General features: G+C 60.8%; 7 protein-coding genes across 7 annotated transcripts; 6 read left to right on the top strand and 1 right to left on the bottom strand.

The window, feature by feature from the left end:
• Window positions 1–376: 376 nt before the first annotated feature.
• On the top strand, window positions 377–1651 carry A1Q1_07920 (uncharacterized protein; the record flags this gene model as incomplete). The annotated part of the gene is made up of 1 exon (XM_014326904.1): window positions 377–1651. The coding sequence occupies one exon, from the start codon at window positions 377–379 to the stop codon at window positions 1649–1651; it is 1275 nt and encodes a 424-aa protein (XP_014182379.1).
• Window positions 1652–2144: 493 nt separating this feature from the next.
• On the top strand, window positions 2145–4427 carry A1Q1_07919 (uncharacterized protein; the record flags this gene model as incomplete). The annotated part of the gene is made up of 4 exons (XM_014326903.1): window positions 2145–2559; window positions 2625–3060; window positions 3128–4324; window positions 4367–4427. The coding sequence occupies 4 exons, from the start codon at window positions 2145–2147 to the stop codon at window positions 4425–4427; spliced, it is 2109 nt and encodes a 702-aa protein (XP_014182378.1).
• A 968-nt stretch (window positions 4428–5395) lies between these two features.
• On the top strand, window positions 5396–6781 carry A1Q1_07918 (uncharacterized protein; the record flags this gene model as incomplete). The annotated part of the gene is made up of 1 exon (XM_014326902.1): window positions 5396–6781. One exon carries the CDS (start codon window positions 5396–5398, stop codon window positions 6779–6781), a length of 1386 nt encoding a protein of 461 aa, XP_014182377.1.
• A 740-nt stretch (window positions 6782–7521) lies between these two features.
• A1Q1_07917 (uncharacterized protein) lies at window positions 7522–7983 on the top strand (the record flags this gene model as incomplete). The annotated part of the gene is made up of 1 exon (XM_014326901.1): window positions 7522–7983. One exon carries the CDS (start codon window positions 7522–7524, stop codon window positions 7981–7983), a length of 462 nt encoding a protein of 153 aa, XP_014182376.1.
• A 69-nt stretch (window positions 7984–8052) lies between these two features.
• A1Q1_07916 (uncharacterized protein) lies at window positions 8053–8704 on the top strand (the record flags this gene model as incomplete). The annotated part of the gene is made up of 2 exons (XM_014326900.1): window positions 8053–8169; window positions 8219–8704. The coding sequence occupies 2 exons, from the start codon at window positions 8053–8055 to the stop codon at window positions 8702–8704; spliced, it is 603 nt and encodes a 200-aa protein (XP_014182375.1).
• Window positions 8705–9100: 396 nt separating this feature from the next.
• Window positions 9101–10297, top strand: A1Q1_07915 (hydroxyacid oxidase; the record flags this gene model as incomplete). Its single annotated transcript, XM_014326899.1, has 1 exon — window positions 9101–10297. One exon carries the CDS (start codon window positions 9101–9103, stop codon window positions 10295–10297), a length of 1197 nt encoding a protein of 398 aa, XP_014182374.1.
• Window positions 10298–10362: 65 nt separating this feature from the next.
• Window positions 10363–12521, bottom strand: A1Q1_07914 (putative sugar transporter; the record flags this gene model as incomplete). The annotated part of the gene is made up of 2 exons (XM_014326898.1): window positions 10363–12171; window positions 12222–12521. 2 exons carry the CDS (start codon window positions 12519–12521, stop codon window positions 10363–10365), a joined length of 2109 nt encoding a protein of 702 aa, XP_014182373.1.
• Between the last annotated feature and the right edge of the window lie 1381 nt (window positions 12522–13902).

Raw genomic sequence — 13902 nt, 5'->3', positions numbered from 1 at the left:
CGATAGCTCCGAGAAATGGGCATCCGGCCGGGCAGTGTCGAGATGCTTTCGGAGCGAGGGGTCGGGAACACTCAAAACTCTCAACTTCGGATTGCGTCGAATTGACCGAGTTCGGGGAATACTTTATCACTGACTTGAGCTCTTGGGCCGATTAACGATCGAGAGTCAACAGTCTCACCCGTGCTTTACGCACATCAAACAGTCTATTAAGGTACCGTTCGATGTTCCGGAAGCTCGACGGGATGTCGCTCCACAAAATGAAACGCGTCGACGATCCTGTCAGCAATGATTAGGGTTGCCAGTGGCGGAGGCGGAAGTGGTGACAAGTTCGGACTATAAAGACGTGACAGAGCGCAGTCTTGAACTCCAACGAACCATGGTCGCCCTCAGCCTGCTCCTTCTCCCCACCGCGGCAGCGTTCCCCGCATTCGCGGGACTCGGCGCTGCCGACATTGCCGCGCTCGACGAGCGCGCTAGCATCTTCGACCCGCTCAAGTACCAGGGCATCAACCTGTGGGACTCGCTCGGCGGCGTCTTCCGCGCGATGAACTACCAGGACATCACCGGCCTTACGAACGCGGTCACCGAGGGCATCCGCGCGATCGAGGCGGACGCCCATGCGAACCCCAAGTTTGGCGGCTTCCCCGTTGCGCAGCTTGTCGACGTGCCGCGCGACCAGCTCACCAAGGACGCCATCTACGAGGCGTACAAGCTCGACCGCTCGATCCCGCCCATCTGGGGGGAGCAGGAGGACGAGGAGCACCCGTGGATTGCGCCGGGCCCCGGCGACATCCGCGGCCCGTGCCCCGGCCTCAACACGCTCGCAAACCACGGCTACCTGCCCCGCAACGGCATCTGTACCCCGCAGGAGCTCATGATGGGCGTGTGGAAGGGCCTGTCCATGTCGCCCGAGCTCTCCGGCATCCTCGCCATCGCCGGCGTCGTGTGGAAGGCGGACATCAAGACGCTCAAGATCTCCATCGGCGCGGGCACCCAGGGCACCGGTGTCGGCCTCTCGAACCACGGCTTCATCGAGGGCGACGCGAGCGTCACGCGCGACGACTCGATCATCGGCGACCAGGTGCACGTCAACGAGACCAAGCTGCACCGCTACTATGACATCATCCACCGCCTCGGCACCAACGGCTACGACATTAACCCCGAGGTGTGCGCCGAGTCGCGCTACGTCGCGTGGAAGGACTCGGTCGACTCGAACCACGCCATGGACTTCAACCCCCTCCGCCACCTCGTCGCCTATGCCGAGAGCGCGTTCGCGATGGAGGTCTTCCGCGGCCAGAACCAGTCGTGCACGTCCGAGACCATCGACTGGTTCTTCGTCAGGGAGCGCTTCCCGCCCGGCTGGTCGCGCCGCAACGTCCCCGTGTCGACCAACGAAATGTTCACGTGGGCGCTGCTCTTCAACTCGATCCGCACCGTCTACCCCGGCTACACGCTCGGCAGGACCGGCGCCTTCTACAACTTCCCGCTCGCCCAGTTCGGCGGCGGCGTCACCAACTTCCTCTCGCCCTCCTCGCTCCGCGTCAACGCTTGCAAGTTCGTCGCCACGTTCGCCATCTTCGTGCCCACGGGGCTCATGCAGTTCTCCAAGGGCCTCGGCGACCACTTCGTCAAGGGCTTTGCGTGCTCCTAGTGCTGTAGTCACAAGAGATGTAAGAAGCGTTTAGCGTAGCGGATAGTGTCCCCCGTGTCTTGAGATGCCCTCCCCTCAGATGTGACGTTCTTTGAGCGACAACTATGACTCGCAATCGATACAAGCACGGTCAGGGAATTTACGTGTCGATGGTGGCATTGGCCTCAAAGCATGCTTGCGCACTTGAGGATGTCAGGTTTCTCGAGGGCAAAGAAGCGCCTGATTGAGAGGCACTATGGTCGCAATGGTGGGGAGGGCCCTGGCGGGCAGGGTCTGACCGCAGGTGCGCGCGATGGTAACGCCGACTGAGGTGACCCCGGCAAAGGGGGCCCAGGCGACGGTGACCCAGGCGGTGGCGATGGCGGAGGCGTTTGGCTTATAGCCAGGCCAAGGCTAGGCGATGGCTTGAGTGCTGGGGGCCTGGGAGGGCGCAGGGTCCTTAGCGATGGCAGCGGCCCATGCTGTTCAGCTTACGATGGGGGACACTCCAAACATGCGGTGCGCATCAGTGACCACTTCCACACTTGAAGTATCGCCGATCATGACGATAAGTTTACTGGTAGTGTTTGTTCCCCGTATCCCCCTCCTGGTCAAAGCTGAGACAGTGCCTCTTGAGCGTGCGAGTCGCAAGATGTCCGGCGGGCAAACATTCACGAGCGCTCTGGCCTTTGAAGCTCGGGGCTGGATGCAGCTTCTTCGTACTAGTGCCCCCTGCCGTGATCATACTCACAGGACGCACAAGCCTTCACCTCGCTCCGTTGAATGCCAAGGAGATCCCATCTTGACGCGTGCAAACCCCTTTGCCAATCATCCACTTCTGACACTTCTCATGCCTGGTCATCTTACTCTACGGGAGGCGACCAAGATCCAAGAGACCCATGGCCCTCTCGTGTGTTACCGAGTGCCATGTAAGTCTCCGCAGCTACAGAGCTAACCCCAGTACGTGTCTTCCACTACGTTGTCGACCTCATAGTGGCCTTTGTCCGGCTGAAAAACCCGTCGTACCAATCGGAGGATGCCGCATCCGCCTTCCTCTACTTTTGCGACCCAACTTCTCGCAAGGCGTTCGGGTTCAAGAATCGGTTTTATCAAGACGCAGCTCCGTATGATGGACAATATGCACTCCATCGAGGAGCGTGTGAGCTTTCCGAAGACTTCAAGTGGGCATTCGATATCGATGCCTCCTCTGTTCATGAAGCTATAGGGTGGTATGTGGCGAGGGTTCAGGAAAACCTTGCCGCCTCGCTGGTAGAGCAGTCCCACTTGGAGCCGGTGCAGTTTCCGGGTGCAGACTGGCAAGCTGTCGGCGCCTGGAGGAGGGCAGAGACAAGTGGGTGGCAGCGTACCGCGCAAGCTAACGACAGTCAGAAGAGGTGGAACGTTCGGCGCGGTCCACCCCTGCCAGCGCAGTATGCTGCTGGAGAGCTGCGGAAAGCCGACCAAAGGATCAAAGGACAGAGGACTCGTTCATCTTAGGCATTGGGCTCCCTATATCCTCAGGTTCGATTGGGTTTCCGGCCCAGTATTCCAGTTTCCGCCCATCAGCCACGTTGTTGGCACGATGGTATGCCATCGAGAGTTCAGCGAGAAGGTGGCTCTGGAACTCTACGGCGTTTTCCTCGACTGCAACTTACGGCTGTACCAAAAGCCCGACACTTGTGATGAAAAACGCGACCCCTTCGTCGACAGACTGGTTACCGGCATCAGCGGCTTGACTGTGTTGTTCCTGGCCTGCACGATTGTCTCTGATGAAGTGGCGTGCGCCAAGTTGCTGCAAATGCCCACCGCTGGCCTCCGCATATTGAAAGATCTCCACGACCAAGGACTGGGCGACTTTTGCTCGAAGGTGGTCCGGCCGCAGGTCAAGGCGATGCTCCAGGCTCTCTTTGAGGGTGAGCGCGATCTCACGACAACTGCCTGGGGCCAAAGACTGTCCCTCCTCGTATCGCTGCACCTCTGCCGACCCAACGGGAAGTTGGCCACGTGGGGGGAGACGGATTATCCGGAGCCGCTGCTGCTGGATGTCTTGCGACTCGGCCCGTCGAGAATCAGAAGCATTCCGATCGAATATGAGGCGGCCGCCACCGGCTTCTTTGCGGGAAACGCTGTCGGGACTCTCATTCAGCTCTTGTCGAAACGCATAATCGAGAGGGAGGCCAAGGGACGCAAGCACAGAACCCTCGTGACGCTAACCACTGAATGGACCACCAACCTTGTCAGTGTTGGCCAGAGTGTTGCCCCGATGCTTGTCGGCAGCGGTGGCGGTTACGCAACCCCGTTTTCCTTGGAACAGACGCGAGGTCTACTTCACGATTGGATCGACGAGAGGACAGCTCGACAAACCAGCTCCCTGCGAAGCGCGTGCGACCATGTTCTTGAGCTTTTCGATGAGCGTCTGTACAAATTCGACCGGAAATTCGGCAAGGACGTGGATCTGAGCCCGTTCCGCACACAGGGCTCGCAAGCTCTCAAGATTGCGCTGGACGCAGACCCGCAAGCCCACTACGACAGGTCAATCCGCGCCCGCGGGTCCTCGGCCAGATATCGGTTCCTCGTTGACTGCCCGTCCAAGCGGTGCAACGGACAACGCGAGCGATTCTGGTCCAACCTCTTCGAGAAGAAGCTGGCTTTGATCGACCAGGATGACGACGCTCACGGCGCCTATGGATTATTGTGAGCAGGGGTTGTCCTCCACGCTGACTGCAGGATCCGCAGATCTTCCAGCCGTCGCTCCGACACGAGTCCCCGTGCAGCAGTCAGCGCAGCATCCAATTAGTTCCTTGCATGCAGCTCACGGATGACACTGGTCAAGCCGCCGGATGCCATGCGCCCCAGTCGACCAGAGGCAGTTGGGATCTGCAGCTTCACTCAGACAACAGCCTGTATTGTTTGAGACACTAGTTCTCCCTCCACGAGGCTCTGCGTCACGATCGATGTAGGCATGAGTCATTGCCTACGCGGATGTTGGTGCTTCAGTGGGTCACTTCGGTGCTTCGGTAGGCTACCTCCAAGGAGAGCAACTCTCGGCGATGTACATATAGAGCTACATCACGCAACCGGTGTGAATGTCTGTGACGGATGCACAAGGCTTCGCTGTAGTTAACCTCGAAGCTCGATTCGTGTGATCGGTGGCTTGGTGGCGTCTTCGCGGGCTTGGCACGACAGAGTGACTCAGTGAGCCCGTGTTGAGCGTCCTAGTCGTTGGACAGAGCTCCGTGGCAACTCCGGACTGGAGCGTGCACAGACCCCAGAAGGAAGACTGCGTCGGTCCCGTCTCCGCTCTCTGCATGTTATAGACTGTTACCAAGGACTGATCCTTCCATGCTTATCCATTCCCATGCCCGGCAACCTCACTCTCGAAGAGGCAAAGGAGATCCAGCGTCGCTTCGGCCACATCATACACTGCCGCCGGGTGCCTAGTGAGAGCGACCCTGACTTGGCTGACCATCAGCGCGGGCCTTTCATCTCGTCGTCGATCAGATAGTGGACTTGGTCCGAGGGAAGGATCCTGATCAACGCTCCGGCAACGCCGAGGGATGCTTTCGACTCTTCTGCCGCAACATCCGTGACTTCGTTGACGACGATTGTCGGATCAGATTTCATTTCGAGTTCGATTCCTTCCGTGACCACGAAGTGGGCGACTGCGTCCTCTCCGCGATGTGGAAATGGGAGTTTGATCTTACGAATGCGAGCCTCGCGGCAGCCGTGGGCTGGTGTGTGAATCGCATTCAGGAGCGGCTCGCGATGTCTTTCTGCCCGTCCGAGCCTGTGGAATTCCCCGATCCAAACTGGGACAATCCGGACCTTTGGTGTTGGAGAGAAACACCGGTGCCCTACGACCCGTTCTGGGGATCTGGACCGCGGATGCGCCTCGACTGGCTGGGGGTTCCGGAGCCGATCGTGCAAGATGTCGCCCTTCTTGCCCACTGGGCCGCCTACGTTGTCAGGTGGGAGGCGTCCTCCATGCCGCCTCCGCACTTCTTGAAGTGGCTCCCGAAGCCATATCGCTTCCTTCCACTCAGCTCGAACGTCGGATCCATGGTCCGTCACAACGACTTCACAGAGCGAGTTGCCCAGCAGCTCTATGGCGTATTCCCCCGCTGCGGGATCTGGCTGCAAATGGCAGACGGCAGATCTCGGAGCCACTTTGACGACCCGTTCACCGTCAACGGATTGACTGTCCTATTTCTGGCGTGCAGCATGATCTTCGACCCGGTCGCGTGCTCCAAGCTGCTCCAGATGCCCAGCGTAGGACTCGTGATTCTGAAGGACCTCGGGAAGAATGGTTTGGGGCCCTTCTGCCAGGAAACCGTTAAGCCGATCATCGAGCCTCTGTTGGATGCAATGTACTTCGGGAAGTCAAACTTGACGATGCGCGCTTGGGGCCAGCGCTTATCATTGCTCCTTTCTATGCACGTCTGTCGACACGACGGAGCGCTTGCAAAATGGGAGCAAACCGACTACATCGAATCGCTTCTGCTGGACGTCCTGAAGCTAGGCCCATCGCGACTTCCCAACATCCCGATTGAGTACGAGGCAGCGGCCGTCGGCTTCTTCTGCGGTTCCGCCGTTGGGACACTTGTTCAGCATCTAGCAAAACAGATCACTGCGGCGGAAGCACGAGCCACGGAGCTGAAAGCAAGGGTGGCGCTGTCGGCGGAGTGGGGCCAAAATCTCATCAACGTCGGCGAGACGGTAGCTCCTCTTGCTGTGGGAACAGGGGGCCCGAGTGCCACGCCCTTCTCCTTGTCGGAAACGCAGACATGGCTACAAAGCAAGATCGACGATCGAATGTCTTCTGAGACCAGAGCTCTGAGGAACGCCTGTGAGGAGATCTTAGCTCTGGCCGATGAGCGCACCCGGAGATTCAGGTTGCAATTCTGTGGGGAAGTCGATCTCGCCCCCTTCCTCGCTCAAGCTTCTCAAGCCCTTATGCTAGCGTTGACCGCCGACCCCCAAACCCACTTCGAAAGATCTCGCAACGCCCCTTTCTCAATGCCACGATCCCTGCTTCTTATGGAATGCCCTGCTGAGTTTTATGGGGGGATTGGGGACAACTTCTGGAGAGGGCTGTTCGAACAAGACCTGAGTCTCGTTGATAGGAGGCGCTTAGAGTTCGTGTATCAGTAAGGTAGAGCGCTCATCTTGCAGACCTCCCCGAATCACCGTCGAGCGTTCTGTTGCCACAACCTCGCCTCGAGTAAGGCCGCGAGGGCCGCGTGTTAATCTCAAGGCCATCCTTCGCAGTCGATGATGGCAATGCCGCCCCCGAACGATACATGCAGCATTCTAATCGACACACCGACTCTGCCTTTACGTAGATGACAGGACCCCCACTTTCACTAGTAGACTCGCGGGTGCTTTCAGATTGGTGTGTTCGTTCGGTGGTCAAGTGATCAATACCGAGCTCGACGGAGACTCTCCGAGACCTCGTCTCGGAAGTCTGATCGGCCTGGTACACTTGCTGCCAGGGCTTAGTCCGTCGAAGCGGTGCTCGTGAGTCTGGCCCTCATGACGCAGGTCAAGGGAATTAGAAGCCGTTTGGTGGGGCAATATTACGGCGTCAGCGTGACGCGTGAGAGCAGTCCGCTTGTATTGACCTACTCGATTACCACGTACTCACGTCGATGTGGGAACTCGCTCGGAGCCGCGCACAGAATACTAATGAGCTCATTCTCACGGCGCCTTCTTTGCCCACTGGCGAACGCCGGTTTTCCGTGTACATCCATCGCACTGAATGACTTTGCGTCCGCGGGTGCGTAACTCTATTCACGTCATGCAGCGGCTCGACGTCGACGGCGTGGGCACTTGTAGACGACGGCGAAGCTATATAACGGCGCAGAGACCGGGTTGAGCAACAACAACGCAACATGTTCACCCTCCTTATCGCACTCACGGCCGCCTCTTCCGCCCTTGGCCAGGCACTGCCGCAGAACGGCCCGATCAAGCGCCAGGGCGCGAACGTCTGTCTCGACAACACCTGGGGCGACCTCACCGACGGCAACCAGATCCAGGTCTACGAGTGCTTCGACACTGCGCCGAACCAGCAGTGGACGTGGGAGCCGAGCCGAAAGGTGAACAACGAACAGTTCTTCCACCTCAAGTTCGGCGACAAGTGCGTCGGCTTCCAAATCCCCTCGACTGGCAACGCGGCCGGCGCGCACGTCGCGATCGCCCCGTGCGACAGCGACAAGTGGCAGCTCGACTGGCGCTGGGCCGGCGAGAACATCTGCTCCACGGGCAACCGCTGCATGGAGGTCGGCAAGGGCAACAACGACAAGGTGACGATCGGGTCGTGCCCGACCCCGTTTGTAGTGCCCGACCAGGCGTAATGCATCCGTAGCCTCGGTCACGTCAGGGACAACTCGCTGGAACACTGATCATGACTTCTCAACAACAACATGCTCGCCACGCCCCGCATCAAGCTCACGCCCGTTGCGCCCACCTTGGGCAACCCGGACCAGGTGCGCTCCGAGGAGACGACCATCATCCTGCGCAAGAACGCGTGGGATTGGGGGGTAAGTGTCTGTGCGTTCTCGGCTGATGCAGTCCGACTACGCCGTGCAGGACACGGATGGGTACACCATCGTCGTGGCGTCCGCGACGCCCGGCTCGGCGCGCGACAAGATGGAGGTGCTGAACGAGGTCGGCACGCACCTGTACGACATCAAGAACCGCATCAGCGTGCACCGCACGATGCAGGGCAAGCGCGACCAGCACGAGTTCTTCGAGGTGCAGAACGAGAAGACGCAGAAGGTCACGACAGACCACGAGTCTGTCATGACGGGCTGGTGGAAGGACACGTCGGGCACGCGCCGCTTCGCGATCAAGGGCAACTGGTACAAGGGCGAGGCGGTTGTCTGGCTCTCCGAGTCGAACCACCCGATCGGCACCATCCTCACGGCCGACTCGCAGGAGGGGTACCAGCGCGTCGGCGGCGAGACCAAGGGCGAGGAGGACTACCAGGTGCGCGTTGCGCCCGGCGTCGACCTGCAGGTGTTTGCCGGCATCTGCATCGCGGCGGAGACGATCCTCGCCAAGGCAGCTAAATAGAAGGGCATAGAAGCTACGTCATGTTTCCGGCGGATATTCTGCAATTATCAAGCACTGCGCTCCGATGCTCTAACCGCCAGGGTCAGGTGACAGCCCTGCAAATCTGATAAGGCCGGGGCTTGGGCAAAGCTTATCACGCCCTGAGCCCTGGGGCAGCTGGGCTGTTGCAACGCACGAGGACGACTGACAATTCATGCACATTGCGCTCCCTGACGGCATGTCGCGGCTGCTTCGTATCGGCCGACGCTCCTCAAGATCCAGTTAAAGCTTGGCGGCCGAATTGGGGTGACATTGGGGTCTAGCGATGTCGTGCTGCCAAGGCAATTCTCCTGCGCTTGTTTCGGTGGGCCGCGCACATATAAAGCAGCCGGCGAGAGAGGATGTCCTGCAAGCACCATGCGTCTCACTTACCTCGCCCTCCTCGGCAGCGCCCTCGCGGCGCGGCCCTTCCTGTCAGAGCCCGACACCGGCATCGAGGACGTCCTCGGCGACACGCCGAACGGCACCCTCGCCAACCTCACGCAGTTGGTCGGCCTGCCCGACTTCCAGTGGGCCGCGCGCCGCTACCTCCCGCCCGCCAACTACACCTACTACATCAACGGCGTCGCCGGCGAGTGGAGCGCCCGCAACAACCTCGAGGTCTACTACCGCTACACCTGGCGCCCCCGCCAGCTCGTCGACATCACGCGCATCCCCGACACGCTCCAGACGACTTTCCTCGGCTACAACTTCTCGGTCCCCTTCTACATCTCGCCCTGCGCCAAGGCGTTCGACGGCAACAAGGACGGCGAGCTCGGCCTCGTCAAGGGCGCCGCCAAGAATGACGTTCTGTACATCTCGTCGTCGTACTCGTCCCTCACCGTTGAGGAGATCTTTGGCGCGGCCGAGCAGAACCAGACCATGTTCCGCCAGATCTATCTGAATGGCAACATTACGTACGACGAGGCGCTGATCCGCCGCGTCGAAAAGGCCGGCGCCAAGGCGCTCATCTGGACCGTCGACTCGAACGCGGGCAGCAACCGCCAGCGCGCGGACCGGTACGGCGTCGGCTCCCAGTCGCTCTTCTCCGACAAGGCGCAGCTGTTCACCTGGGACTACTACGAGAAGCTGCGCTCCCTGACGCAGCTCCCGATCGCGCTCAAGGGCATCCAGTCGGTGCAGACGATCCGCGAGGCGGCCGAGCACAAGGTGCCCGCGGTCATTGTCTCGAACCACGGCGGCCGCTCGCTCGACGGCGCCCCGTCGCCGCTCGAGGTGCTGCTCGAGATCCACGAGGAGAGCCCCGAGCTCGTGAACCAGATCGACATCTGGGCCGACGGCGGTGTGCGCTACGGCGGCGACATCCTCAAGCTCCTCGCGCTCGGCGCCAAGGGCGTCGGTATCGGCCGCCCCTTCATGTTTGGCAACATGTACGGCACCGACGGCGTCGACCGCGTCATCCAGATCCTCAAGAAGGAGCTCATCACTGACGCGGGCAACGTCGGCATCCCGACGCTCCAGGACATCTCTCCCGACTACGTAAGTGCAGTAACGTACCCGCTGACCCCAGCTCCGCCTCCAGCCCAACTACTGGTACAGCTAGTCTCAAAATAGGTATGCATAAGCTTCGGGACCCCTCCCGTTTCGTATTATACTGTTCACAACTTGTTCTGCGATCTCTACGCCTTAACGTCGACCTCGGCAATGTCGACGGGCTCCTCGAGCACGCCGCTCTTTGCGCGGTCGCGGTAGTTGGCGCGGAGAGGAGGCGGAGGCTGCGCGCGCGAGATGCACAGCAGGCGGCGCTTGACAAAGTACGGCAGCCACTGCTTGGTCTGGTACGAGATGAAGCGGCCGCTCGGGACACTGAAGACGTCGTCGAGCTCCTCGAGCGAGATGCCCTTGGTCTCGGGGACGAAGAGGAAGATGAGCACGAACGCGATGGCGCACAGTCCGGCGTAGAAGCAGAAGGCGCCGAGCGGGGTCATGGCCGTCTTCATGGCGGGGAACGTGAGGCCGAGCACACCGGCGAAGAGCATGTTGACGAACACGGCGAACGCCATGCCCTGCTCACGCTGCACGGTCGGGAACACCTCGGCGCCGTAGAGGAAGCACACGGGGCCCTCGCCGACCGAGTAGAAGCAGGTGAAGAGGTAGATAAAGGTCGCGACGACACCGAGGCGTGCCTTGGAGCCGCCCTCGTGGTACGGGATCAGGAACGAGAGACCGGTGCCGAGCAGCGTGATGATCATGAACGGGAACGTCGACAGCAGCAGCGAGCGGCGGCCAAACGTGTCGATCGTGAACAGCGCGGGAATCGCGAACGTAAAGTTGAGCGCACCGAAGCCGAGCGACGCGTAGAGCGCCTGCTTGTCCGAGAAGCCGGACTCGACGAAGACGGTGGACGAGTAGAACGAGATAATGTTGATACCGCACATCTGCTGCGCCAGCATGACGACGGAGGCACCGACGGTCGCGCGGCGGATACGGGGGACGGCAAAGCAGTCGCGGAGACGCGCAAAGTAGCCGGCGCCGCGGGCCTCGGCGAGCTCCTCCATGTAGAGCACGTACGAGTAGTACAGGTCACGGGCGGCAATGATCTCGCCGTTGCGGATGCGCTCGTACGAGTGCAGCGCCTTGCGGTACTTGCCCTTCTTCATGTACCAACGCGGCGACTCGGGGCAGAGGTAGATGAAGCACGCGAGGGGGAGCGCGGGGATGAAGGCCGAGCCGAGCTGCAGGCGCCACGCAATGTCCTTGACGTTCATGACGACACAGTTGGCCGCGAAACCGAGGAAGATACCGAAGCACACGTACAGCTGCCAGCCCATGGTCAGGGCGCCACGAATGCGCGTCGGAGCAAGCTCGGCGGAATAGACCGCCACAGTGGCAGCTTTAGCGCCCATGCCAATTCCCATCACCAGACGGATCGCCAGCAGCTGGTACCACGTCTGCGAGAAGCCAGAACCGATAGGAGTCGCAACAAGGATGACAGCAGTGATGAAGATCTCTCCACGACGCCCGAACCAGTGATTCAGAGGGTCCGAGAGCCAGACTCCCGGAATCGCGCCGGCAAGGTAGGGAGCAGCGTTGATGACACCGACGATCCAGTCGCCACGGCTCTGACCGGCGCCCTTGGCGGGGCCGGCACGTGGGAGCAAGTCGCGGCGCTGGGCGCCCTCAGTCGCAGGCGGGGGGAGCAGGCCGAACTCGACGGGGAAGGACAGGTTGGCGCCGTTGGAGCCGGTCTGGTCCCAGCCCTGGACGGCGGCACCGAGGGCACAGACAAACATGGTGAAAACGAGCATCTTGGGGACGCGCCACTTGTGGTCGCGCTCAAAAGCGAGCTGGTTCTGCTCCTCGGGGGAGAGACACGTGAGGCTCTGGAAGTTGTCGGGGTCGCGCGCGACGAGGGCCGCCCGCTCAAAGAGGTCCTCCTTCTCGGCGAGGTCGTGCGTCGCGGCAAACTTGCGGCCCATGACTGCGACCTGCTCCTGCGAGTAGCGCTTCCGTCAGCCACGCTCGACATTGTGCTCACCTGCAGCGGGTTCTCGATGATCATGCCGCCGACCATGTGCGAGCCGCGACGGCCGGCCATGGCGTCGGCCTTTGCGTCGTCGTACTGCTCGATGTACTGATCCTCTTGCTTGTCGCTCTTCATGGTGGAAGCGAGTCTGGGGAGCCGGATGCGGGGGGGGCTGGGGCTTATATCGGTGGCGCCGGCGGCAGGCGGGGCAGGCGGGCCAGGTGGGACTCCTGTGCGGGCGCCTGAGACATCACGCGCTGCGCCCTTGGGTGTTGCGCGCGAGGGAGGGCGCAAGCGAGGTGTTGGACCCATGGGGCCGATGACGGCTTGGCGTGCTTGGCCGTGTCATCATTGGCTCCGAGGACGCCGTCTGTTTGGCTGGTCGCCGGTCGCCAGGGTTGTTTCAGGGTCCCGACGGCGATCCCCTGCCCTGACCCCACCGGGACGTGGGAACCTGGCCCCAGCCTCGGGCCGCCGTCCCAGAGCCGTCACGTGGGGTGACGGGGGTTTTTGCCCGTTCCGGTATAGTCGCGGGTGCGCCCTTCGATTCAGTCTGGTACACTGGACCCTGACACGTGATGCCCACCTGCTGCGGTGACGCCCCTGGGCCCCTTTGCGTTGTCGTTCGTACGACCAAATCTGCATTGCGATTGGTGTTGAATCGTCTTTCGAGGATCCAGAACCGTTAGGAGAGCCCAAGATAGCACTAGTCGCCCCCGTCTTTGCCGCGTTTGCCGGACGCTGCGCGATCGCGCGAGCACGATCGGACGCATACCGCCGGACCGGGGTAAGGCCGCCAAGACCGCGTGACGCTGGCATGGCCTTGTCTCAGCCTAGTGCGCGCGCAGCTACCGCCGGCAAAAGGGCTTGGCAGCTCGGTTTGGTGTGTGAACCGAAAGGCGCACACGACTACCGCGTACAGACTGCGATGTCTTTCTGGGCGGAGCGTATACATGATCTGCGCAGATATGCATGTGACTCTGGATCACCGAGAGTCATCGACGGGTGGGGCTGACTAATGCAGGGGGTGTCGGGTCCGAGGAGGTATGCGCCGACACAATTTGGGCCTGAATCGCGACCAAAGGAGCCCTGATAGCACCGAGATCCCTGTGGAGATGTCCAAAGATACCTCCGCAGCTCTTGGTTCTCTGCGTAGTTCCGGACCGCGCGGAGCATCGTCCGGCAGAGCTTTAGCTTGCGTGCTTAAACAGATCACGTGGGCGCATCTCGAAGCTGCACCGATGTGGCGGAATATCCAACATGCGCAGTTCGCCGATGATCGTCGCCGCTGTTGTTGCTCCGCACCCGTTTCAACTGCGCATCGGAGCTGAAACGACGAGGGCGCCGGAGGTGACTCACAGCTCCGCAGCCACAAGATTGCGGCACATTATGACCAAAGTCTCGACCGTCGGGGTCGTGTGTCTTCGCCTCGATCATCGAGTTCACCCTGCCTCACTCTGGTTTGTTGACATCGACAGTGGTTTGACACGGATATCACAGAGGCAGAGTTCGCGAGCAAGTCATGGGCGTCGCGACCCCGGTATTGGCACGGAGTTTGGCATTGACCTGGATCGTCTCCATGGCAAATCCGGCGTCATTGGTCCATCTCAAGTCCGCCATGTCGTCGGCGATGCATTCTCCCGGGGCCTTTCTATCAGTCTTCTAAAGCAGACGGGAGCCGCAGCGATAGTGA

This window comes from Trichosporon asahii (assembly GCF_000293215.1).
Source record: "Trichosporon asahii var. asahii CBS 2479 unplaced genomic scaffold scaffold00017, whole genome shotgun sequence".
NCBI lineage: Eukaryota > Fungi > Basidiomycota > Tremellomycetes > Trichosporonales > Trichosporonaceae > Trichosporon > Trichosporon asahii.
This window is presented reverse-complemented; position numbering and strand designations above follow the sequence as displayed.